This window comes from Hyla sarda, chromosome 2 (genome assembly GCF_029499605.1).
Source record: "Hyla sarda isolate aHylSar1 chromosome 2, aHylSar1.hap1, whole genome shotgun sequence".
In the NCBI taxonomy this organism is placed as follows: Eukaryota; Metazoa; Chordata; class Amphibia; order Anura; family Hylidae; genus Hyla; species Hyla sarda.
The window spans coordinates 445,108,977-445,133,976 of record NC_079190.1 but is presented as its reverse complement, the minus strand read 5'-3'; the positions used below and the strand labels follow the sequence as shown (position 1 = coordinate 445,133,976).

General features: G+C 43.6%; 1 protein-coding gene across 2 annotated transcripts in view; it reads left to right on the top strand.

The window, feature by feature from the left end:
• The window catches only part of EPHA6 (EPH receptor A6), a 1,030,110-nt gene that overhangs the window by 773,148 nt on the left and 231,962 nt on the right, over positions 1–25,000 (top strand). For both annotated transcript variants that reach the window (XM_056559324.1, XM_056559326.1), the window contains one exon: positions 23,824–23,894. In XM_056559324.1, coding sequence (XP_056415299.1) covers positions 23,824–23,894 — 71 coding nt within the window. The remainder of the gene's footprint in view (positions 1–23,823; positions 23,895–25,000) is intronic.

Sequence of the window (25,000 nt, the reverse complement as noted above, 5' to 3'; positions counted from 1 at the left end):
TTGCCATGGGATGGGGGTAAGTCAGTAATAAAATCCATACCAATCAGAGACCAAGGTTGTTCGGGGACAGGTAGAGGATGAAGAAAACCAGCGGGCTTCTGGCGAGGAGTCTTATCCCGGGCACAGATAGTGCAGGCTCGCACAAAGTCCACCACATCAGTCTCTAGAGTCGGCCACCAATAGAAGCGAGAGATGAGTTGCACAGATTTCTTGATGCCCGCATGACCTGCGAGATGGGAGGAGTGACCCCATTTGAGGATCCCAAGGCGTTGGCGTGGAGAAACAAAGGTCTTTCCTGGAGGAGTTTGCCTGATGGAGGCTGGAGAAGTGGAAATCAGGCAGTCAGGAGGAATGATGTGTTGAGGAGAGAGTTCAATTTCAGAGGCATCTGAGGAACGAGAGAGAGCATCGGCCCTAATGTTTTTATCAGCAGGCCGAAAGTGAATTTCAAAATTAAATCGGGCAAAGAACAGAGACCACCTGGCCTGACGAGGATTCAGCCGTTGGGCAGACTGGAGGTAGGAGAGGTTCTTGTGATCGGTGTAAATAATAACTGGAAATCTTGATCCCTCCAGCAGATGCCTCCATTCCTCAAGTGCTAATTTAATGGCTAGAAGCTCTCGATCCCCGATGGAGTAGTTCCTCTCCGCCGGAGAGAAGGTCCTGGAAAAAAAACCACAAGTAACAGCATGCCCGGAAGAGTTTTTTTGTAGAAGGACAGCTCCAGCTCCCACTGAGGAGGCATCAACCTCCAATAGGAAGGGTTTAGATGGGTCAGGTCTGGAGAGCACGGGAGCCGAAGAAAAGGCAGACTTGAGTCGTTTAAAGGCGTCTTCCGCTTGAGGAGGCCAAGACTTGGGATCGGCATTTTTTTTTGTTAAAGCCACAATAGGAGCCACAATGGTAGAAAAATGTGGAATAAATTGCCTGTAATAATTGGCGAACCCCAAAAAACGTTGGATGGCACGGAGTCCGGAGGGGCGTGGCCAATCTAAGACGGCAGAGAGTTTATCTGGGTCCATTTGTAGTCCCTGGCCAGAGACCAAGTATCCTAGAAAAGGAAGAGATTGGCATTCAAACAGACATTTCTCTATTTTGGCATAGAGTTGATTATCACGAAGTCTCTGAAGAACCATACGGACATGCTGGCGGTGTTCTTCAAGATTGGCAGAAAAAATCAGGATATCGTCCAGATATACAACAACACAGGAGTATAGTAGATCACGAAAAATTTCATTAACAAAGTCTTGGAAGACGGCAGGGGCGTTGCATAGACCAAAGGGCATGACCAGATACTCAAAGTGTCCATCTCTGGTGTTAAATGCCGTTTTCCATTCATCCCCCTCTCTGATGCGGATGAGATTATAAGCACCTCTTAAGTCCAGTTTGGTAAAAATATGGGCACCTTGGAGACGATCAAAGAGTTCAGAGATGAGGGGTAGGGGGTAGCGGTTCTTAACCGTGATTTTATTAAGACCGCGGTAGTCAATGCAAGGACGTAGAGAGCCATCTTTTTTGGACACAAAGAAAAATCCGGCTCCGGCAGGAGAGGAGGATTTACGGATAAAGCCCTTTTTTAAATTTTCTTGGACGTATTCAGACATGGCAAGAGTCTCTGGGACGGACAGAGGATAGATTCTGCCCCGGGGTGGAGTAGTGCCCGGGAGGAGGTCAATGGGACAATCATAAGGCCTGTGAGGAGGTAGAGTCTCAGCTTGTTTTTTGCAAAAAACGTCCGCAAAGTCCATATAGGCCTTAGGGAGACCGGTTACATGAGGAAGCACAGGGACACGGCAAGGTTTACTGGGAACCGGTTTTAAGCAGTCCTTGGAACAAGAGGACCCCCAACTCTTGATCTCCCCAGTGGACCAATCCAGGATTGGGGAATGGAGTTGAAGCCAGGGAAGTCCAAGAAGGATTTCAGAAGTGCAATTGGGGAGGACCAACAGTTCAATCCTCTCGTGATGAGATCCGATGCACATTAGAAGGGGCTCCGTGCGGAAACGTATAGTACAGTCCAATCTTTCATTGTTTACACAATTGATGTAGAGGGGTCTGGCGAGACTGGTCACCGGGATGTTGAACCTGTTGACGAGAGAGGCTAAGATGAAATTTCCTGCAGATCCAGAGTCCAGGAAGGCCACAGCAGAGAAGGAGAAGGCAGAGGCAGACATCCGCACAGGCACAGTAAGACGTGGAGAAGCAGAGTAGACATCAAGGACTGTCTCACCTTTGTGCGGAGTCAGCGGACGTCTTTCCAGGCGGGGAGGACGGATAGGACAATCCTTCAGGAAGTGTTCGGTACTAGCACAGTACAGGCAGAGATTCTCCATGCGGCGTCGTGTCCTCTCTTGGGGTGTCAGGCGAGACCGGTCGACCTGCATAGCCTCCACGGCGGGAGGCACAGGAACAGATTGCAGGGGACCAGAGGAGAGAGGAGCCGGGGAGAAGAAACGCCTCGTGCGAACAGAGTCCATATCCTGGCGGAGCTCCTGACGCCGTTCGGAAAAACGCATGTCAATGCGAGTGGCAAGATGGATGAGTTCATGTAGGTTAGCAGGGATTTCTCGTGCGGCCAGAACATCTTTAATGTTGCTGGATAGGCCTTTTTTAAAGGTCGCGCAGAGTGCCTCATTATTCCAGGATAATTCTGAAGCAAGGGTACGGAACTGTACGGCATACTCGCCAACGGAAGAATTACCCTGGACCAGGTTCAACAGGGCAGTCTCAGCAGAAGAGGCTCGGGCAGGTTCCTCAAAGACACTTCGAATTTCCGAGAAGAAGGAGTGTACAGAGGCAGTGACGGGGTCATTGCGGTCCCAGAGCGGTGTGGCCCAAGCCAGGGCTTTTCCAGACAGCAGGCTGACTACGAAAGCCACCTTAGACCTTTCAGTGGGGAACTGGTCCGACATCATCTCCAAGTGTAATGAACATTGGGAAAGAAAGCCACGGCAAAACTTAGAGTCCCCATCAAATTTATCCGGCAAGGATAGTCGTATTCCAGAAGCGGCCACTCGCTGCGGAGGAGGTACAGGAGCTGGCGGAGGAGATGATTGCTGGAGCTGTGGTAGTAACTGTTGTAGCATAACAGTCAGTTGAGACAGCTGTTGGCCTTGTTGCGCAATCTGTTGTGACTGCTGGGCGACCACCGTGGTGAGGTCAGCGACAACTGGCAGAGGAACTTCAGCGGGATCCATGGCCGGATCTACTGTCACGATGCCGGCTGGCAGGTAGTGGATCCTCTGTGCCAGAGAGGGATTGGCGTGGACCGTGCTAGAGGATCGGTTCTAAGTCACTACTGGTTTTCACCAGAGCCCGCCGCAAAGCGGGATGGTCTTGCTGCGGCGGTAGTGACCAGGTCGTATCCCCTAGCAACGGCTCAACCTCTCTGGCTGCTGAAGATAGGCGCGGTACAAGGGAGTAGACAGAAGCAAGGTCGGACGTAGCAGAAGGTCGGGGCAGGCAGCAAGGATCGTAGTCAGGGGCAACGGCAGAAGGTCTGGAATCACAGGCAAGGAACACACAAGGAACGCTTTCACTGGCACTAGGGCAACAAGATCCGGCGAGGGAGTGAAGGGGAAGTGAGGTGATATAGGGAAGTGCACAGGTGTAACCACTAATTGGAACCACTGCACCAATCAGCGGTGCAGTGGCCCTTTAAATCGCAAAGACCCGGCGCGCGCGCGCCCTAGGGAGCGGGGCCGCGCGCGCCGGGACAGAACTGACGGGGAGCGAGTAAGGTACGGGAGCCGGGGTGCGCATCGCGAGCGGGCGCTACCCGCATCGCGAATCGCATCCCGGCCGGAGGTAGTAACGCAGCGCCCCGGGTCCGTGGAACCGACCGGGGCGCTGCAGTGAGGGAAGTGTAGCGAGCGCTCCGGGGAGGAGCGGGGACCCGGAGCGCTCGGCGTAACAGTTCCTTTTCAGCTGTGGAGTTAAACTGGACTATTTGGGGTGGCATGAAGTCTGGCAGACTAAATTATACCGGAGGTTAGTATTTGAACACTGTCAGAATGCTGTGCTCAGGTAGTGTAGTAGACAGACAAAACTAAATTAATCCTCTCTCAATACAGAATCTGTTCATAAACTTTGTTATTAGAGATGAACAAAATGGATTTCAGGATAATTCACTCAAATCAGCCATTTAAATTGGGTTTAATTGGCGATTGGGATTTGTACAGGAGAAAGAATTCCTGTCAAAAGACAGGAGTTCTTGCTCCTGCACACGAAGTGGCATGGCTTACTGTATATGCCTTGTTACTTGGTCAATTCACTGAGCTAGATGAAGAGGATGTTGCTGGCATCACCACTTACCTTCAAGCAGCCTTACACTGACCTGGATGCTACAGTGTATGCCTTGCTGCTCAGTGTACAAGAGTGGAGGATGCTTGGTACAATAGCATAAAGAGCATTCATAATGTAGGGCGCTAAGGAAAGTATGCACAGGAGCTGGAACAGGAGTCCCCGCTCCTGTACAGTCATTTAGCAGCTAAGCTAAGCTACAGCAAAGTGTCCAGTCCAGTGAATGTTATGTAAAGTGAGTGAAAAGGTGGCCATACATCTTAACCTAAAGCCGCCTATAGTGGAAACATGAATGTTCGGTTGTGCAAAATGTTTATGTGTATAGGAAGGTCTAAAGAGAAAACTCTTCAGCCAACCAACAGTTATTGAAACTATACAGCCACCTAAAGCATCACTGCTTACCTTCTGGAGGCTGCACATACTGAGCAGAGAGGCATACATTGTTTGCCTCTCAGTGTACAGTGTGTCTTCATTCCTCGTCCATGCTCTATTTAGCCATTTGCCTAAAGCAAGTCTTACAAAATTTAGAGCAAAACTGGTTTGTGACAAACCAATTCACTCAACTTTTTGTTTTCATCACAAATGTAGGACACTAATAATGTCAAATAGTTTATTTGGAATCTCCAAAATATTTGGGGCCCATTATTGTGTCAGAGCCTGAGGATCCTCAGTTACTGTGACGGGCCTGTCTAAAGTCAAATCTTGTACTTTTCTTTCCTCTCTACCGCTTTTCTCCGCCTTCACTCCAGTGCCTCCATATTTATAATTTCATTCTGTTTTTGTCAAAGGTGAAGTGCCTGCGTGATGATTTCATTAGCAGACTGTTATTTCTTGCTCCGCATACTAATTACCAAAAATAAGTGCCTGAAATGATTAGCAAGGAACTCATTTACAAGAAGTAGTATTTCTCGTCTATGAAATGTCAGCCGCCGATTGTAAAATAAAAACAGATTCTCTGCAAACGGACCAGAGCAGACCCGCAACCGCCTTCCTTCCTCCAGCTAAAGGGCATTCACCAAGTTTAAGGTTGAAAAGCCTACCGTCTGTTTTTTTTTTTTTTATCTTACTAATTAACCTGAATATTGCGCTATGACTTCTAATGAGTCTCAAGTATTAATATTTATTTATATTGTCACAACGCACACTACATACAAAAGACTTGAGAAGTTGCGGTTGCAGTCAACGGATACATTGTCTCTGGTCAGTGCAATTAAAAAGGGAATCGCTCTGTGGATAGAATAGTAAGTGAACGGAGGGATGTGGACAAGGAGCAGATATTATTGACTGTGATGCAGTTTTAGCACATCTATAAATTACTCGCTTCAGGGGAAAGTCTGCTGGGACATCTAAATAAATCCTAACTGAGCATCAGGCATAGTTGTGTGCCTAAGGGTAGCGGAGGCTTTAAGGCATTCTTTATTTCAATAGGATCAATTCTTAAACATTTATTTCAAGCGGTGACAGGGTCACTATATTCTACCACATTATACTGCTAGTACAAAGAGCTGCAAATATGTAGGACTATGTATAGAACCTACCAGTTTTCTGCCCACGGCTCCAGTGCTGTCAGATCATCTCTCACTTTACAGCTTCATTCCAGAATGGATGTGGTCATTGTCAGGATGTCCATTATGCCTTTGTCATGGCAGATGATTGGATTGCGAGTCCTAGACAAAACATATTTGGTACATCACAAATCACATCTCATGCCATGTATATAATCAGCAGTAACATTAAAGGGGTACTCCGGTGGATTTTTTTTTTTTTTATATCAACTGGTTCCAGAAAGTTAAAGGAGTAGTCCAGTGCTGAAAAACTTATCCCCTATTCTAAGGATAGGGGATAAGTTTCAGTTCGCACGGGGGTCCGACCGCTGGGCCCCCCCGCAATCTTCTGTACAGGGCCCCAGCTCGCTGGCCAGATAGCGGTTGTCGACCACCGCACGAAGCGGCGGCGGCCGACACGCCCCCTCAATACAGCGCTATGGCAGAGCCAGAGATTGCCGAAGGCAGCGCTCCGGCTTTGCTATAGAGTTGTATTGAGGGGGCGTGTCAGCCACACGCTTTGTGCGGTGGTCAGCGCGCCCCATTCCTGCGGGCTGCCGGGCCCCGTACAGGAGATTGCCCTTAGGATAGGGGATAAGATTTTCAGCACTGGACCACTCCTTTAAACAGATTAGTAAATTGCTTCTATTAAAACAATCTTAATCTTTCCAGTACTTATCAGCTGCTGTATACTACAGAGAAAGTTGTTTAGTTCTTTCCAACAACAGTGCTCTCTGCTGACACCTTTGTCTGTGTCAGGAACTGTCCAGAGTAGAAATAAATCCCCATAGCAAACCTCTCCTGCTCTGGACAGTTCCTGACATGTGTACAGTTCCTGACATGGACAGAGGTGTCAGCAGAGAGCACTGTGGTCAGACTGGAACAAAAAGAAAATAACTTCCTCTGGAGCATACAGCAGCTGATACGTACTGGAAGAATTAAGGATTTTTTAATGGAAGTAATTTACAAATCTGTTTAACTTTCTGGCACTAGTTGATTTAAAAAAATAAAAATTTCCACCAGAGTACCCCTTTAAAAGGGTTAGCCTTAAAAAATTGATGGCCAACCCTTAGGATATGACATCAATATTAGATCTGCTGGAACCTAGTCAAACAGCTCTTTGAAGAGACCACAGTGCAACGCAGTGCATCCTCTTCTGGAGTTGGCTGAAGCATGAGAAGAGACCATATAGTGGATGAATGGCACAGCCTGGAGTTGGCTGAAGCATGAGGAGACCATATAGTGTCTGAATGGCACAGCCTGGAGTTGGCAGCAGATGAGGAGACAATAGGGCCTCACAATCTCTAAAAATAAAAGATGAATTTTGAAGATGTATGGTTCCTAGCGCTACCATAAACATATATAGGTAATGTCCTAGGCCCAGCAGCATCACTAAACCATGTAGTTGCTGAATGACACAGACTGGAGCTGGCTGAAGCATCAGTAAACCATATATTGGATGAATGGCACAGCCTGGAGGTGGCTGAAGCATGAGAGGAGTCCATAGAGTGGCTGAATGAGATAGCCTGGAGGTGGCAGCAGCAGCATCATGAGTCCTGAAAGTTACCCGGTGACAGAGTGGTGCGGTGGGTGGCAATACTAGTACTCGGTGACGAAGATGTTTGTAACTTGGGAGCAGTGCCTTAAATCTGTTTGGCACTATCCATATTTGTGAAGTGTTGGTGTGGCACCATGGTCAATCTACTCTGATGCATCAGGCATTGGTTGTTGGAAATCCTGGCTGATCCATGCCTGATTAATTCTTCACAAAGGTCAGTCTCCCACATTTTTCGTGGACAGACGAGCTCTCCTTGGGGTGACTATGCTGTGCTCTACTGTGCCCCTCGCCCCCTCCTCCTCCTCCTCCTCCAGTTCAGCCCCCATAGGGCTCATGTGGCTGTGAGATGTAGGCGCCACGTCTCCAGTGCCCTGACCAGCCATTGTTTCCAACACATGTTGTAAGAAATGAAGCAGTAGAATTACTTTGTTTATCCCGTAATCCTGGTGACTTACTAATAATGTGGATTCCTCAAAGGGCCTGAGCAAACTGCAGGTGTCAAGTATGAGCTGCCACTGGTTCACATTCAAGTTACACAGGGGAGTACCCCTATCCGCTTGGATCATCAAGAAATCGGTGATGGCTTTTCTCTGTTCGTACAGTCGGTCCAACATATGGAGGGTGGAATTCCAATGTGTGGCAACGTCACAAATCAAACTATGTTGGGGGATACTGTTCTGACGCTGCAGCTCACGGAGGGTGTGCTTTGCGGTGTACGTGTCAGGATCCGGACTGGTATGCAGCGAGGACACTGGAGGTGGATCCTCTGTGTCAGTGGGGTGATGGCGTGGGCCGTACCAGGGGAACGGAATCTAAGGGGTTACTGGTTTTCATCAGAGCCCACCGCAAAGCGGGATGGACTTGCAGCAGCAGGTAACCCCCAGGTTGTTCCACCCGATAGCGACTCAACCCCAACTGACAGCTGAGACAGGCGCGGTACACAGGGACAAGGCAAGAGCAAGGTTGGACGTAGCAGAAGGTCAGTGCAGGCAGCAAGAGTCGTAGTCAGGGGCAACAGCAGAAGGTCCGGGTACACAGGCTTGGGAACACACTAAACGCTTTCTCAGGGCACTAAGGCAACAAGATCTAGCAAGGACAGGAAGGGGAAGTGGGATTATATATACAAGGAGCAGATGGAAGCTAATTAGGGTGATTGGGCCAGGCACAAATTAGTGGTGCGCTGGCCCTTTAAATCTGAGAGCCCCGGCGCGCACCTGGACCCAGCAGGAGATCGGGACAGGTGAGTGGGACGGGATGCGATCCCCGCCGGGCACAACAGAGCAGCGTCTCCGGTCAGCGCTGCCGACCGGAGTGCTGCAGGGCAGAAGACGTTGCAAGCGCTACAGAGGAGGAGGAGGAGCCGGAGCGCTCGGCGTAACAGTACGAGTGGCTGAAAGTTTGCAAAGTTTCCTTCCCTTTGTTAGGATTTCTTACAAATGGGGGGAACACTTCAGGAATTGCTTCACTACCAGATTGAACACGTGTGCCATGCAGGGCACATGGCTCAGCCTTCCCAGTCGCAGCGCATGCAATATGTTCTTCCCATTGTCAGTAGCGATGGTTCCCATTTCCAGTTTTCAGGGAGTAAGCCATGCTCCGACTTCTTTACGAATGGCTTTTAGCAGTTCTCCCAGGACGCTTTATGGTGGCTAAGCATATGTTGATGCAGGGCCGTGCATTGGGACGCTGGAACAGTCCGCACTAACTGACTGCTACTGCCGCCGTCTCCAGGAACCCCTGTTCCACTTCCTCCCGGGAAGGTAGGCTGGCACAAAGAAGGTTGTCTCCCCCTGGCATGTTTGGCTCCAGAAAGGCTGTTGACTGGGGGTGTCAGATGTCACTTGTGATGAAGTGGATGACCGTGTTAACCAATCGATGACGGCAGATGGGTTGCTGGTCGAGATACGACTGCTTGCTGATACCGGGAGCTCAGGCCTCTCGCTGCGAATCCTGCTGCCACTCGCCCCTAGTCTGCGACCTCTGCCTGATGAATTTAGGCCTCTGCCACTCCTCTGTGCACATCCTGGCACTTCTCTGCCTGACATACTTAGTGCGTATATGAGGGGAGTAAAATACACTTCACTACGCTTAAAACAGTATTTGTCTAGAACAGCAGCAGGTGTGTACTTTTGCCTGGACTTTCCCAGTATGTAGGCCCTTGACATATTAGCAGGTTTAAAATAGTACACTACTTAGAGGTAGGTATGTGGCATGCACTTGTGAGGGCAGAAAAATGCGCTACAGTATGCTTAATAAATGTATTGGAGTAAAACACCAGTCGGTGATTACTTTTGCCTGTCCTTTCACAGTATGTAGGCCCTTGACAGATTAACAGGTACAAAATAGTACACTACTTAGATGTAGGCATGTGGTATGCACTTATAAGGGCAGAAAAATGCTCTACTGTACGCTTCAAAAATTATTTGAGTAAAACACCAGTCGGTGATTACTTTTGCCTGTCCTTTCATAGTATGTAGGCCCTTGACAGATTAGCAGGTAAAAAATAGTACACTACTTAGATGGATGTAGGTATGTGATATGCACTTATAAGGCAGAAAAATGAGCTACTGTACGCTTAATAAATTTATTGGAGTAAAACAACAGCCAGTGATTACTATTGGCTGTCCTTTCACAGTATGTAGGCCCTTGACAGATTAACAGGCACAACATTTTACACCACTTAGATGTAGGTATGTGGTATGCACTTATGAGGGCAGAAAAATGCAGTAAAGTATGCTTAAATACAATGTATTTTAGTAAAACACCAGCCGGTAATTACTTTTGCCTGGACTTTCACAGTATCTAGGTCCTTAACAGATTAACAGGTACAAAATAGCACACTACTTAGATGTACGTATGTGGTATGCACTTATGAGGGCAGAATAATGCGGTACAGTACGCTTACAAAAAATTATTTTAGTAAAGCACCAGCTGGTGATTACTTTTGTCTGGACTTTAACAGTATCTAGGCCCTTGACAGATTAACAGGTACAAAATAGCACACTACTTTGAAGTAGTATGCAGTTATGCACTTATGAGGGCAGAAAAATGTGGTACAGTACGCATAAAAAACGTATTTTAGTAAAACACCAGCCGGTGATTAATATTGCCTGGACTTTAACATTATCTAGGTCCTTGACAGATTAACAGGTAGAAAATAGTACACTACTTAGATGTGCGTATGTGGTAAGCACTTATGAGGGCAGAAAAATGCGGTACAGTACGCTTACAAAAATGTATTTTAGTAAAATGACAGCCAGTGATTGATTTTGGTTGTCCTTTCACAGTATATAGGTAGATATAGGTATGTGGTGTGCACTTATGAGGGCAGAAAAATGCGCTACTGTACGCTTAATAAACATATTGGAGTAAAACAACAGCCAGTGTTTACTTTTGGCTGACCTTTCACAGTGTGTAGGCCTTTGACAGATTAACAGGTACAAAATAGTACACTACTTAGATGTCGGTATGTGGTATGCACTTATGAGGGCAGAAAAATGTGCTACAGTATGCTAAAAAAACAGAACATATTTTTGCACAACACCAGCAGTACACAACAGTGCTGCAGCACAGAAAAGCTGTGTACCAAACAGCTGTGAACTGCTGGGAATTATACTACAGACTAGTATAACCAGCAGATTATTTGTTGTAGAACAAAGACACAGAATTGCGCTGGAACATTATTCCTCCCTCCTCTGCTAAGGTTTATGAAGTTGAGGCAGCTTGTTGAAATGTAGGAGGCAACCAACAGCTATCTGCCCCTCTCTGTAATGCAATGCTGAAGAAAGTGACTGGGAGGTTAATGGCTGCAGTAAAAATCCTTTTCAGTGAAAAACGCACTGCTCTCTGTCCACCAGAACACTGATGGGACTAGGATGTGAACCGCTGCTGGAATTAGCTTTTCTGTGTAACACACACAGTGATGTCCGTCCCATCTCTATGCAGTGTAATGAATGATATGACAAGCCGAAAAATGACTGCCGAATGGGCTGCTGATGGGCTGCATCCTGCATGTGATTTAGGGTCATACCGCCTACTTCCCTTCCCGCCTTCCCAGCATTCCCTGCCCCATGTACTGACATGTGGATCCGCCATTTTAGATGCCCTGGAGCCTGGACTGCAGTAAATGGAGTTTAATGAAGCGATTTGCACTATAGAATCGTGGCGATTTTCGCATTTGTTGCGAATCGAATATTTCATGAAATTCGTTATGAATTCGGGTTTGTCAGCTTCGATTCACTCATCTCTAAGTATGAATATAAAAAATATATAAATTAGTAATCCCTTATTGGGAAAAAAGTAAAATATGTCCAAAAAAATTTATAATGTAAAAAAGGTCTTGAAAAAAGTTAAAAAAATAAATGATTTTATGTAAAGAAAAAAAGGAAAAAACATTTCATAGCACATACATTACATAAAACCAACACATACAGTATTTGGTATTCACATGTTCGTCATAATAATTTGTGTTTACATTGCAAAAATGTATCTAAATTATACAGTAATGTACATGTTCCATCAAGCTACACGAAAAAAAAAAAAAAAGATAGAAAAGGTCCTCATATAGTCACGTCAATAAAATAAATTTGAAATGTCTTGGCTGCTCAAATGCAGAGAGACAATAATTGAAAGATTCTTCTGGACATAGCTATAAATGGATTAAACTTCTGGGAAGCTGATCTGGAGGGCTGGTTTAATACCTAAGCCCTAGTCACAGCATAGGGGATAATTGTCACACGTGGGAGGGGGGTGCATGATGGCTGGGACCACCTGTGGTCTTGAGAACAGACCTCCAAAAACTCTTGCCTGAATGGATCTACATTGTGCATATACTGATCCATTCATTGTCTTTGGGAGTGCCGAGGATAACTGACCAATGGGCTTCCACAGTCTGATTCTCAAGATCGCAGGCATCTCATCGGTCATGATTAGACACTTTTTGACTATCTTGTAGAGAGGGGATACATTTCAATGGTGAAAACATTTGAGGTAAGTTTGCTTGTTAGACTCCACCTATTGAAGAAGTATTTTTAAGTAATGGAGCTAGCCAGTAACTTAGGGACCCTTAAGGACCCGTACGGACAATAACCAATTAGACCATGAAGAGGCTTTCAGGCTTTTCACTATTAGATGATTTTAATTATAACTCGCAAATTAGGATAAGACCAGGGATTTTATAGACAGTGCATTGATGACCGGCAGTAGACTGTGATGGTCTATCAGGACTGCCATATGTTTACTTTGATTGATTGTTTTTGGATACTCTAATCTTCTTCCTCATACTAATAACCCCTTCAGTTACTGCTTGTTATGTATAAAGGGGAATCAGCTGTCAGGTTTTACCTCTAGGCATCGAATTCTGTCAACACAGTGACTGAATGCATTTATATTGATCCTGTAAATTTAAAATATTTCGAAAATTCTGTATATTCTCCAAAGGATTTGAGGAGCTTTGGACACATTATAACCATGGAGCATTTGTAAAGCATGATATCAATTATAAAAATTATTACCAATTGTTTAATGTAAAAAAGTTATTAATAGTCACATAAATATACTGCATCAGTGGAAGACTACGTGTATACTGGGTATTTTGAAGTAGATTATTCTATACAGTTTGTTAAACATATCAGGCAATGATGTTATCTACTAATGGGGGAGAAAGGTACAACGAAATAAATGATTGCTAATCCAACATCATATAATTTTTGGGATAAGAGCAGTGGGGTGCATTTACAAACCCTCTTATTGGGCACTAACAGGAGTTGTCCCACCCAACAGAAAAAGAACACAACACTGAAAAGAACAGATACTAAAATGTTTCCATTAAGTAGTCCTTTATCATACTATTGTGGCATTCATCCAAAAATATCACATAACAGAAATGGCACAGAGGGAGTATAGGCCACCCCATATTTCTCCTCCATTGGATGCTATTTGGCATACAGCAGTTTATGGGGACCCAGCCTTGTATTATGACTCTATTTGATTTATTTTTTGTATTGTCAGGGATTTAGATTTTAGAATCCTCCGCCATCCTGCATATACCATGTATTTATATATATATATATATATATATATATATATATATATATATATATATATATATAAAATATTATTATTTTCTTTTTGATACTGTAGTGAGAGAACTTACCTAGTGCACCATGACCACCTGTTCATAGTGTAGATTGTGCAGGACTAAAGTCATTTTTTGTGGGTTCCCATCCAAGGATTTCTGGTTGCCTTTCTGCAGCTTCTTCTTCCCCATTCAGCGGCTGTCACTCTAATCCTCACAGCAGCCCTGTGGATGATCATGTGGGTCTTTTCAAGGGTACAGTCACATGTATTTGCTGTGTATTTTCAAGGGTACAGTCACATGTATTTGCTGTGTATTTTCTGAAGCTGACTTTAAAACCCATTGGGTAGCAAAAAAAATCTGAAAATCGACAGCAAAATTCACATGGGAATGTACCCCAAGGCAGCTTGTCCTATCAGCAGTCTGGAGTGCTGAGACAATCAGGGCTTTGGCTCAGTACCTAATCTAGGTTTAAATCCAGCACTGACCACAAGTGCCTGTGGTTCTCTCTATGTCTAGGCCCCTTTTGTGCCCTGAAAATTTAAATTTGCTGCTTGGATTGTTTTGTGTTCACCAACTTTGAATTGTCTTCTCATTGACTCCTTGCCTGATGATTTGGTTAATTCAGATTCCTGGTTTTACAGAATCTGGATTGTCTTTTGGTTAACCCCTTGTCTGCTGATTTTGTTTTTTCATGCCACTTCTGTTTTTATCCTGGCTGGTAAACATTTTTCACACACAGGTTTTCTGGTTTAATTTGCCATCATCAATACTGCCTCTTTACTCCGCCACCAGACTCTGCAGACATAACCTTGGTCCATATCAGTAAAGTCTATCCTGCCGTGCAGCAGGCTCCGGTGAACACCTAGGGGTGCCTTAGACACTGGTGCCTAGAGCAGTGCTTTGTTTTAGTAGCCTGTTTTAATTTCCAGAGACACTAGTTATCATAACAGTAGGTGAATGCCTAATATGCTAATAATAGTTTATGGAAGAGAGTCCAGCTTACCTCTCAACAATGCCTGTGCACGGATCCACACTCCAGCTCACCGTGTCCTCGAACATGTGTAAAGTTAGTGTTTATTTTGATGTGGGAGGTTAGTGTTAGTGAATTTAGTTCAAATGAAAACAAAGTATCCAGCACTGGCAATACATGTGGCTTCATTCACACCATTGTAGATAGAAAAAAACAACAACTTCACTTCACCAATTCAAATCTTGATGCGTTTTGAGCGCATGCACTTGAAACGCATCAAGATATGAATTGATGATGTGAAGTTAGTGTTTTATTTTAGTGTGTGAAGTTAGTTGTTTGTTTGTTTTTGGTGTGTAAAGTTAGTGTTTTATGTTGGTGAGTAAAGCTAGTGTTTTATTTTGGTGTGTAAAGTTAGTATTCTATTTTGGTGTGTGAAGTTAGTGCTGGTTTTTTGTGTGTGAAGTTAGTGTTTTATTTTGGAGTGTAAAGTTATTGTTTTATTTTGGTGTGAGAAGTTAGTGTTTTATTTTGCCTCAGTTACGTGGTATGAAGGTGTAGGTTCCATTTCTCTTATATTCTGGTTCAGCACATGTAATGGCTTCTTCCACAAGATGCATGGTGCACTTTAACTATAAGAATGAAATGATCCACATCCTAATACCGTGTGCTGAATAAATAGTCATGAAGCAGAGAGAATGAGTAATTATGAGGTAGGTAGTGGTTTTTAGCAGATGTTTGTTAGAGTCAATGCACCTTTAATGGTGCAGATAACATCTAGTGTTTCATTACCATTTCCTCAGAATCCAATTAGCTATAATTCCTTCAATATTTATAGTGAGCTGGAAAGAAATCATATGTCTTCATTCTCCTCCAAGCCCAGGCTGGTGGACCTGTAGCATGTCGTGGCTAATGACATGTGATCAGGCTACATTAAGCATTTTTACACTCATGATTCCGGCTTGGTTTCCTTTGAGAATGGAAAACATATATCACGAGACAATGCTGCACATCATTTCACAGTGGCAAAGTGAATTTATTCTCCCATAATGCTGAACCACAGAAGTGAAAGATGCCCTTTCCTTTTATTCTGGCACTTAATAGATCATCTGAAAGTTATTATTTATAAGCTTATAGGACTATATATAACTCATTGGGGTCTTCTACTGTATATTATATTATATTATAATATACAGGATTGTGGATAAGTTTTAGAACTCTGACCCCCCTCGATCTCCAGAACAGGGCTTCCAAGATAAACTTGACAGTAAGTGACCACTCAGCCCATCACTTCATCACGTCAGCCGGTGATTGGCTAAGTGGGCTATCACTGCCGAGAACACTTTTTGTTTCGAAAAGTAGGTGTTGGAATGCTAAGAAGTAAGGCACAGGCCCTGTTCTAAGGATAATTGTGGGGGAGGTCCCAGCAGTCAAACCCGCTGTGATCAGTAAATTTTTGTAATTCCTGGACAACCCTTTTAAGTTTCATCCATTTACTTTAGTCCTTAAATGCGCCAAATGCTGCTGTCTATTTATTTGCCAGGCAGCAAACCAATGTGCAGATTTCTACGGTTTGCAATAGGTTTTTGGCTGTATGGATTCTACAGGAAAGTCAACTTGTCCCCTATCCACAGCTCTTTAAATTGTCAATCAGTGAGTGAGACCACCCAGGGGACTCCTAAGCATAGAATATACAGGAATTTAAATCAATAGGTTCAAAGTCATACTAGGTTCCAAAACACAGGTAACAGCTCTCACGTCTACTTCCACACCCTTGAGCATGGAAAGGCTGACAGAGCCTCCAAACCACAACAGGTAATATGAAAAACACAGAATCCAACTCGAGTGGGGCGATATAAAAACTGATCCTTTAGTTAAAAAGTACCTTTCATCAAAAAAACTTTTATATATTATAGATCAATACATACTGAATAACTTTCCAATTGGATGTTATTAAAAATATGCTTCTTTCTATTTATTTTTACCGCAAGCCTTTAGATTTGTGAATCTTGCTGGCCTGGCATGAGTCCGAAATCTCAGAATGTAGCTGGGACACAGACAAGCTCAGCGCAGCTCCCTGCCTGTTAATCAGAGCAACAGGAGCGAGCTCTGTGCTGATAGTAATGCAGGGTGCGCTCCTGACTCGGCCGACCAGCCACATGTGTGATGTGATGATCCTGTATTTCAGCTGCGGCACGGCAGCTCTGAGCTCCGATCTTCCTCCTCTCTGCACGTGTCAGTAGTAAACAGAGAGGAGGAGACTCAGAGCTGCTGGCCGGCCGTGCTGTGTTTGCAGCATAGAAGAGGAGGGGCGGAAGTCAGCCCAGGCAGGCTTTACATGATGTCGCGCCTGCTGGGCCACGCCCCTTTCCTCCCTCACAGAAGGACAGTTAAATGAGCAGGAAAGAAGAGTAGAAATAAGGTAGAAAGAGGGTGTTTTCAATGAAAATAAGCACAGGGCTAGTGTCAGTGAGAGTCAGGGACAGATGGGCAGGAAGATTAGGGACAGTTTAGATGAGATGATGATAGGTACTCTTTAAACATCAAGAATGAACACATGGTACACAACATTAAATTCCAAGGCATTTTGGCTCTTCTTGACTCATGACTAAGGGTCATGTCGGCATTTTATGTTGTGTACCATGTGGATGTTTAAATGAAGGACAAGTTTATATACCACACCACTCCAGCTGGATTCCGTGCCATGCTAGGGGTATATTCACACACAAAAAATGATGGACATATTTTATTTAACCCCTTAAGGACCTAGCCCATTTTCACCTTAAGAACCCGGACAATTTTATTTTTGCATTTTTTGTTTTTCCTCTCTGCCTTCTAAAATCCATAACTCTTTTATATTTCCATCAACAGACCCATATAAGGGCTTGTTTTTTGCGTGACCAATTTTACTTTGTAATGAAACCTCTCATTTTGCCATAAAATGTACGACAAACCCAAAAACATATTTTTTTTAGGGAGGAAATTTAAATGTAAACCACAATTTTGCACATTTTGGAGGATTTTGTTTTCACACTGTACAATTTATGGTAAAAATGACATGTGTTCTTTATTCTGTGGGTCGATACAATTAAAATTATATCCATGACTAGATACTTTTATATTTTTTTACCGCTTAAAAAAAATCTAAAACCTTTTGTACAAAACCAGTAATCAAAAATCAACCCATTTTGACTTCCTATAACTTTTTCATTTTTCCATATATAGGGCAGTATGAGGGCTCATTTTTTGCGCCATCATCTTTAATTTTTATCGATACCACATTTGCATATATAAAACTTTTAGATCATTTTTTATAATATTTTTTGGCAATAAAATGTGACAAAAAAGCAGCAATTTTGGACTTTTTTTATATTTTTTCTGTTTACGCAGTTCACCTTACAGGATCATTAACATAATGTTTTGATAGTTCGGACATTTATGCATCTGGCAATACCAAATATGTTTATTTAAAAAAATTACACATTTTGGGTGTAATATGGGAAAAACTGACAATTTTCGTTTTTATTGGGGGAGGTGATTTTTATTTTTACATTTTTAAACTTTTTTTTTACACTTTTTATGTCCCCATAGGGGACTATTTATAGCAATCATTTGATTGCTAATACTGTTCAGTGCTATGCATAGAACATAGCACTGATCAGTATTATCAGCTATCACCTGCTCTGGTCTGCTCGATCTCAGACCAGTGCAGGAGATGCCGGGAGACGGAGGGAGGCAGGTGAGGGGACCTCCGGCCGCCAATACAGATGATCGGATCGCCGCGGCAGTGCTGCGGAGGATCCGATCATCTATTTTAACGTGCACATTGCCGCAGATGCCGTGATCTGTAATGATCACGGCATCTGAGGGGTTAATGGCAGACATCCGCGCGATCGCGGATGTCGGCCATTACCGGCGAGTCCCTGGCTGCTGATAGCAGCCGGAACCTGCCGTGTATGATACGAGCACCGCTCCGATGCTCGCGGTCATACACAGGACGTAAATACACGTCCTAGTGCGCGAAGTACCGCCTAGCCAGGACGTACATTTACATTAGTGGTCGTTAAGGGGTTAAGGTCATATCATTTTGCATCCATTATGGATGCAAAATGTATATGTTTTCTGTTTTTTTATGTCCGCAAATAACAACCATACTTTGTCCAAACTGTGGACCTCCAGATGTTACCAAACTACAACTCCCAGTTGTAGTTTTGCAACATCTGGATGTCCACAATTTAGAGACCACTGCCCTACACTCTCATTAAGCAATAGCTTCCACCATTGATAAATACAGCAGTAATGATAGATTTGAACGCTTTTCCCTTTTCCCTTTTTTCTAATACAATTATTGAACATTATCAGATCTAGTGTTCTGTGTAGATGCAGCATATGTTAAATTCTCGGTCACACGCTCATAAGATCTATATTCATTTTGAAGTATCACTTAAGCACAGTGATAAGGGGCATTCATAGAAAATCATTCAATGAACGTCAGGCAGGGAAATTGCGAATAAATACTCCATTTACCAGAGGAATTTAAAACAAATTTAACTTTGAAGAAGAGGATCGGTCCCTTACAGATGTGCTTTGCTTCACTCTTTGGAATTAGCAATTTGATGAACTGTCGCTTTGCAAGTTTTGTGATGAATCTATTGGTATTGGAGAGGCAGGCTGAGATAAGCACCTGCCGGTTTATCCGCAGAGCGATTATCCACCAGGAGCAAACAGAATTCATTTCAAAACCATTGCAAATAACATACTGAAAGGTGTAATGCCAAAGATACTGTATACCAAGTAGGTTGTAGTACTTCTTTGGAAGGTGCACCCTGTTGTGTCCTTTCTGCCCTAAATTTTGACAGAGAAGTATTGAAGGTTACGTTACTTGTTGCCTCCAAGTATAAAGGGTCAGACCCCCACCGCAAATGACTATGAAATGCATTATTGCATGCAGGGCCTAGATACACCGGTCAAAGCTACACTATAAAAGCACATGCCACCTAAAAGAACTACACATATGCCAATAGCTATCCTATCTACATGCTGATCTACTGGGGTCAGTAGGATAGACCAACTAACACTTGGATTAGAAAAGGTAAGTATGTCAGCCCGAAAAGTTTTCCTGTTATATTAAGTGTAGGAGGGATAAAGATGGAACTGTATTTCAAAAGAGGAAAAGAGAATGAGAACTAATTACAGTATATAATAATAATAATATTTATAGTAAATAATATACCAATCAATAAAGTATAATAAAATATGGATGTGTTTATTTAATGAATTGTTAAAAGCTACAGTAGTCTGGTATCAAATGAAGGATACTACAACCGCGGCAGCGCAGCAGCATGCACCTGTATACTTGTAACAATAGTTGTGCATTAGGATGTGCTGACCAATTATTCCTTTTTATGTTACATATGTGGGGGGAGTTGCTGCCTCCATTTGGTTCATGCACTCCACCCATTCCATTAGGTGAGGGATGTGCTAGACCAGGGGTCGGCAACCCCTGGCATGCGTACCACTCATGGCACGCAGGGTGCATTTGAGCGGCACACGAGTGAGTGCCAACCTGGGGGCCATCCTGGGACACTATCACTTTAAACAGCCGCGGCTGCTAAAAGATCCGGCCAGGTTCGGAAGATGTATCCCTCCGCATCGCTCTCCTTGCCTGATTATTGCTGTGATGCGCTGGGAACAACTTCAGAGAGAGAGAGAGTTCTCTGTCTTTAACTCCTCTGTCTTTTAGCTGCCGTGCTCTGCTGTCTGTTGGCAGCATGGAGGGTGAGGAGGGGGGATCGCTCTGAGCTCTGTACCGGCCGCAGTGAGTTGTCTGAAGAAGGTCAGGTCAGGGGTCACTGCTACAGACCAGTAAGTCTCCTTTATGTTTCAGTAAAAGACTCAGCTCAGCTCCTGGCTCTGACACCAGCTTTCCTGCCCCAGAGACAGGTCTCTGTCAGTCTATAGATCCCCATAACTGTGTTATCTACAGATTCCCCCATAAGTGTGTTCATTCACAGCTCCCCCATAAGTGTGTTCATTCAAAGATCCTTGTATAACAGTGTCTCATCTACAGATTATGCAGGGCTGTGATTCTGGGGTCTGTATTATGGTAGGTGGTGATTCTGGGGTTTGTGTTACGGGGGGGGGGTCTAATTCTGGGGTCTGTATTATGGTGGGTGGTGATTCTGGGGTCTTTATTATGGTAGGTGGTGATTCTGGGGTCTGTATTATGGTGAGTGGTGATTCTGGGGTTTTTGTTATGGTGGGTGGTGATTCTGGGGTCTGTATTATGGTGGGTGGTGATTCTGGGGTCTGTATTATGGTGGGTGGTGATTCTGGGGTCTGTATTCTGGTAGGTGGTTAATCTGGGGTCTGTATTATGGTGGGGTCTGATTCTGGGGTCTATATTATACAGGGCGGTGATACTGGGGTCTGATTCTGGGGTCTGTATTATGGTGGGTGGTGATTCTGGGGTTTGTGTTATGGAGGGGTCTAATTCTGGGGTCTGTATTATGGTGGGTGGTGATTCTGGGGTTTGTGTTATGGTGGGGTCTAATTATGGGGTTTGTATTATGGTGGGTGGTGATTCTGGGGTCTGTATTATGGTGGGTGGTGATTCTGGGGTCTGTATTATGGTGGGTGGTGATCCTGGGATCTGTATTGTGGTGAAGTCTCCTTTATGTTTCAGTAAAAGACTCAGCTCAGCTCCTGGCTCTGACACCAGCTTTCCTGCCCCAGAGACAGGTCTCTGTCAGTCTATAGATCCCCATAACTGTGTTATCTACAGATTCCCCCATAAGTGTGTTCATTCACAGCTCCCCCATAAGTGTGTTCATTCAAAGATCCTTGTATAACAGTGTCTCATCTACAGATTATGCAGGGCTGTGATTCTGGGGTCTGTATTATGGTAGGTGGTGATTCTGGGGTTTGTGTTACGGGGGGGGGGTCTAATTCTGGGGTCTGTATTATGGTGGGTGGTGATTCTGGGGTCTTTATTATGGTAGGTGGTGATTCTGGGGTCTGTATTATGGTGAGTGGTGATTCTGGGGTTTTTGTTATGGTGGGTGGTGATTCTGGGGTCTGTATTATGGTGGGTGGTGATTCTGGGGTCTGTATTATGGTGGGTGGTGATTCTGGGGTCTGTATTCTGGTAGGTGGTTAATCTGGGGTCTGTATTATGGTGGGGTCTGATTCTGGGGTCTATATTATACAGGGCGGTGATACTGGGGTCTGATTCTGGGGTCTGTATTATGGTGGGTGGTGATTCTGGGGTTTGTGTTATGGAGGGGTCTAATTCTGGGGTCTGTATTATGGTGGGTGGTGATTCTGGGGTTTGTGTTATGGTGGGGTCTAATTATGGGGTTTGTATTATGGTGGGTGGTGATTCTGGGGTCTGTATTATGGTGGGTGGTGATTCTGGGGTCTGTATTATGGTGGGTGGTGATCCTGGGATCTGTATTGTGGTGAGGACTTATTCTGGGGTCTGTGTTATTGTGGGTGATGATTCTGGGGACTGTATTATGCAGGGCGGTGACTCTGGGGTCTTTATTATGCAGGGCGGTGATTCTGGGGTCCATATTATGCAGGGTGGGGATTCTGGGGTCTGTATTATGCAGGGGGGATTCTTGTGTCTGTATTATGCAGGACAGTGATATTGGGGTCTGATTCTGGGGTCTGTATAATGCAAGACGATGATACTGGAGTCTGATTCTGAGGTTTGTGTTATGGTGGGGTCTGTTTCTGGGGTCTGTATAATGGAGAGCGGTGATACCGGGGTCTGATTCTGGGGTCTGTATTATGCAGGGCAGTGATTCTGGGGTCTGATTCTGGGGTTTGTGTTATGGTGGAGTCTGATTCTGGGGTCTGAATTATAAAGCTTATCCATGCTAAACAAATACTTTATTGGCTTTTGTGGGCAATCCCCTCTCTTTGTATTGCTCTCACTGTAAGTTCCTTACAGCAGGGACAATATATTGGAATCATTCAGAAAAAAAAAAAACACTTACCCTGTGACAAGCCCCACCCCCACAAACCCTACCCACAGTAAGCCACACCCATAATAAAGCCACTCCCATATTTCCGGCACACCAGGTGACTTCAATTTTTTTATTTTTGGTCACAGCACTACCAAAAGGTTGCCTATCTTTGTGCTAGACCTTATATGCCCAGATATTGAGGCTCAGTGCTAGCCTGGGAGAGGCATATTCATAGTGTAGGGTCTGTCCCAAATGAGTTCACCTTATCGTGGTGGGATGGTACACACTATTTGGCCAAATGGTAAGCTTAGAACCTCTATTTTGCCCCATAGCACTATTGCAAAGTACAATATGTCATATTTCACATTGCTTAGGGCTAGCAGTGTTCTGCTGTTATCATTTTGCTTGTATTTGTAGTTCAGTTGCAGCAGCGTGCACATGTATACTTATTTCATACAATAGCTGTGTATTAGGATGTGCTGACCAATTATTCCTTTTTATGTTAGATAGATATGTTAGAGCTGGAAAGATGCAAATGCAGGTCCAGCAATGTAAGTTATGGTGCCCCCAAAAGTGTCGCTGGGGCTTAAATTAGAAGTCTTATTCCAGTTTCATGTGGCAGCATTTGTGTCAGGATTTTACATCAGAATTTGTGACCTAAAACTAGGGGAATTAGGGGAAATAGAGAAAATATAAGTACTCCTAATGTTGGCTTGCAAATACTGATGTAAATACCCAAATACTACCATGTGAAATGGGCCTTAGTATGAGAAAATCTGAGTACTTTAAAACTGTGGTATGAGGCTGGGATTCTACATGGATTTTTTGAGAAAACACCCCCCACTGTATGGTGTTAACTGGAAGTCAATAGGGAAGTATGAATCACCAGACTCATATGGTGTTTTTTCTTTTACTGTCCCTTTTGTGTCATTTTTAGACTCAGGGCTAGTTTTCCATAATTACAGCAAGTTGACACCCCTCTTCCCAGTTCAATAGAAATCAATTGAATCACATGATGAGTCACATGAATAAATCACATGACTTGTAATGGAAAAAATGCAGGGGATAATACACCTATACTAAACCCCACTGTTAAAAAAAATAAAAACACCACAAAAACTGCATTTTGGAAGTGAAAAATTCATTTTTTTGTTGCATTTTTTTCTGCCCCCCCCCCCCCCCCAAAAAAAAAAAAAAAACACCACACAAAAGTTTAAAAGTTATGTGGCTTGAAGTCTGTCTAATGGTAGATTTACTGTAATAATATATATTTGAATCCCATACTTAGCATATTTTGCAATTCTACTATGATATCGAAAATGCTTTGTTTTTTGTGTTTGTTTTTTTTAACAATATAAAAAATGCATCTCCTCATAATGATCACTTTATTTTTCCTGAAGGTGCCAGTGGTATATTAAAGCTAAAATGAAATCTGAAGAGAAAAGACGAGCAAATCTGCAAAATGGAAACTGTGAGTAATTTCTTATGCTTCTAATTTCTTCTGACTTTTTCAGTGCTTTCTATAGTTTTTAACTTTTTTTTTGGCATTTAATGTAAAAGATTGCACGGAGATAATTCCATCTATTCAGTTCAAGCTAAGTGAAGCATTAAAGATGAGAAGAGGTTTAATGAACATTGTGCATTATGTTACTTTGCTGTCATTATGTAACACTTCGTCTTTATTAACTGTCTCTACGTGTGTTAGAGGGTTGTATAGTAAAAGTCACCTGTGACTTAGGTATTTGTATGGGGGCATCAGTGCAGATACAGGGGAGTATACCTTATAGAAAAACTCCATATTTAAAGAGGACCTTTGGTCAGTAAAAAAAAAAAAAAAAAAAAAAAACTTTTTTTTTAATGATTTTGTATCGTTGGGATATTTATTATTTGTCAGGCCCGAGAAACTGAGAAAGTAGTGAGATAGTAGCAGGAATAGTGGCGGGGATTGCTATATTTCCCAAAGGTATCTGTCATATGTGGATACCAGGTTTCGGGAAGTGCATATCTCTTCCAGGGAAAGCTGAGTAAGAAATAGGTAATCTAGAAAATAGTTAAAAGTCTTAGCATAGTTAAAAAAAAAACTAAGGTTGCTATGGAAAGTCCTGTTTTTATGGGATTTGTATGGGATGAAAGTCAGGTTTGGTAGTGGGGTCTTTCATCCCCTTCCTGGGCCAAATTAGATTTTCAGGTTGGCCCCAAAGTCACAAATGATACCGAGGCTGATTAACACTGGATTTTGGTGGACATTTACCTTGTCTAATTAACACATATTTTGGTGACAGATTTGTTTGGTGGCTGGTAGTAAGCCACCTGTATAGAGAGGGAAGGTTTTCGGCAATTTGCACTGGACAAACAGGTTTTATTTTGTATTTGTTTGTACCTGAAGTTAAAGGCTATATTTGTTTTGTTACTGAAAAACAGAAGAGAAGCCCTGTTTAAACATTACTTCTGTGTCCCTATTGGTACTACAGAGCTAATCTCCCACACAGTGTATATGCTGAGAAGGGGACACAACCAGCTAGACATGTATCATGAAATGACTCCAGATACATGTTTATTTTTTATCTAAATGAAAAG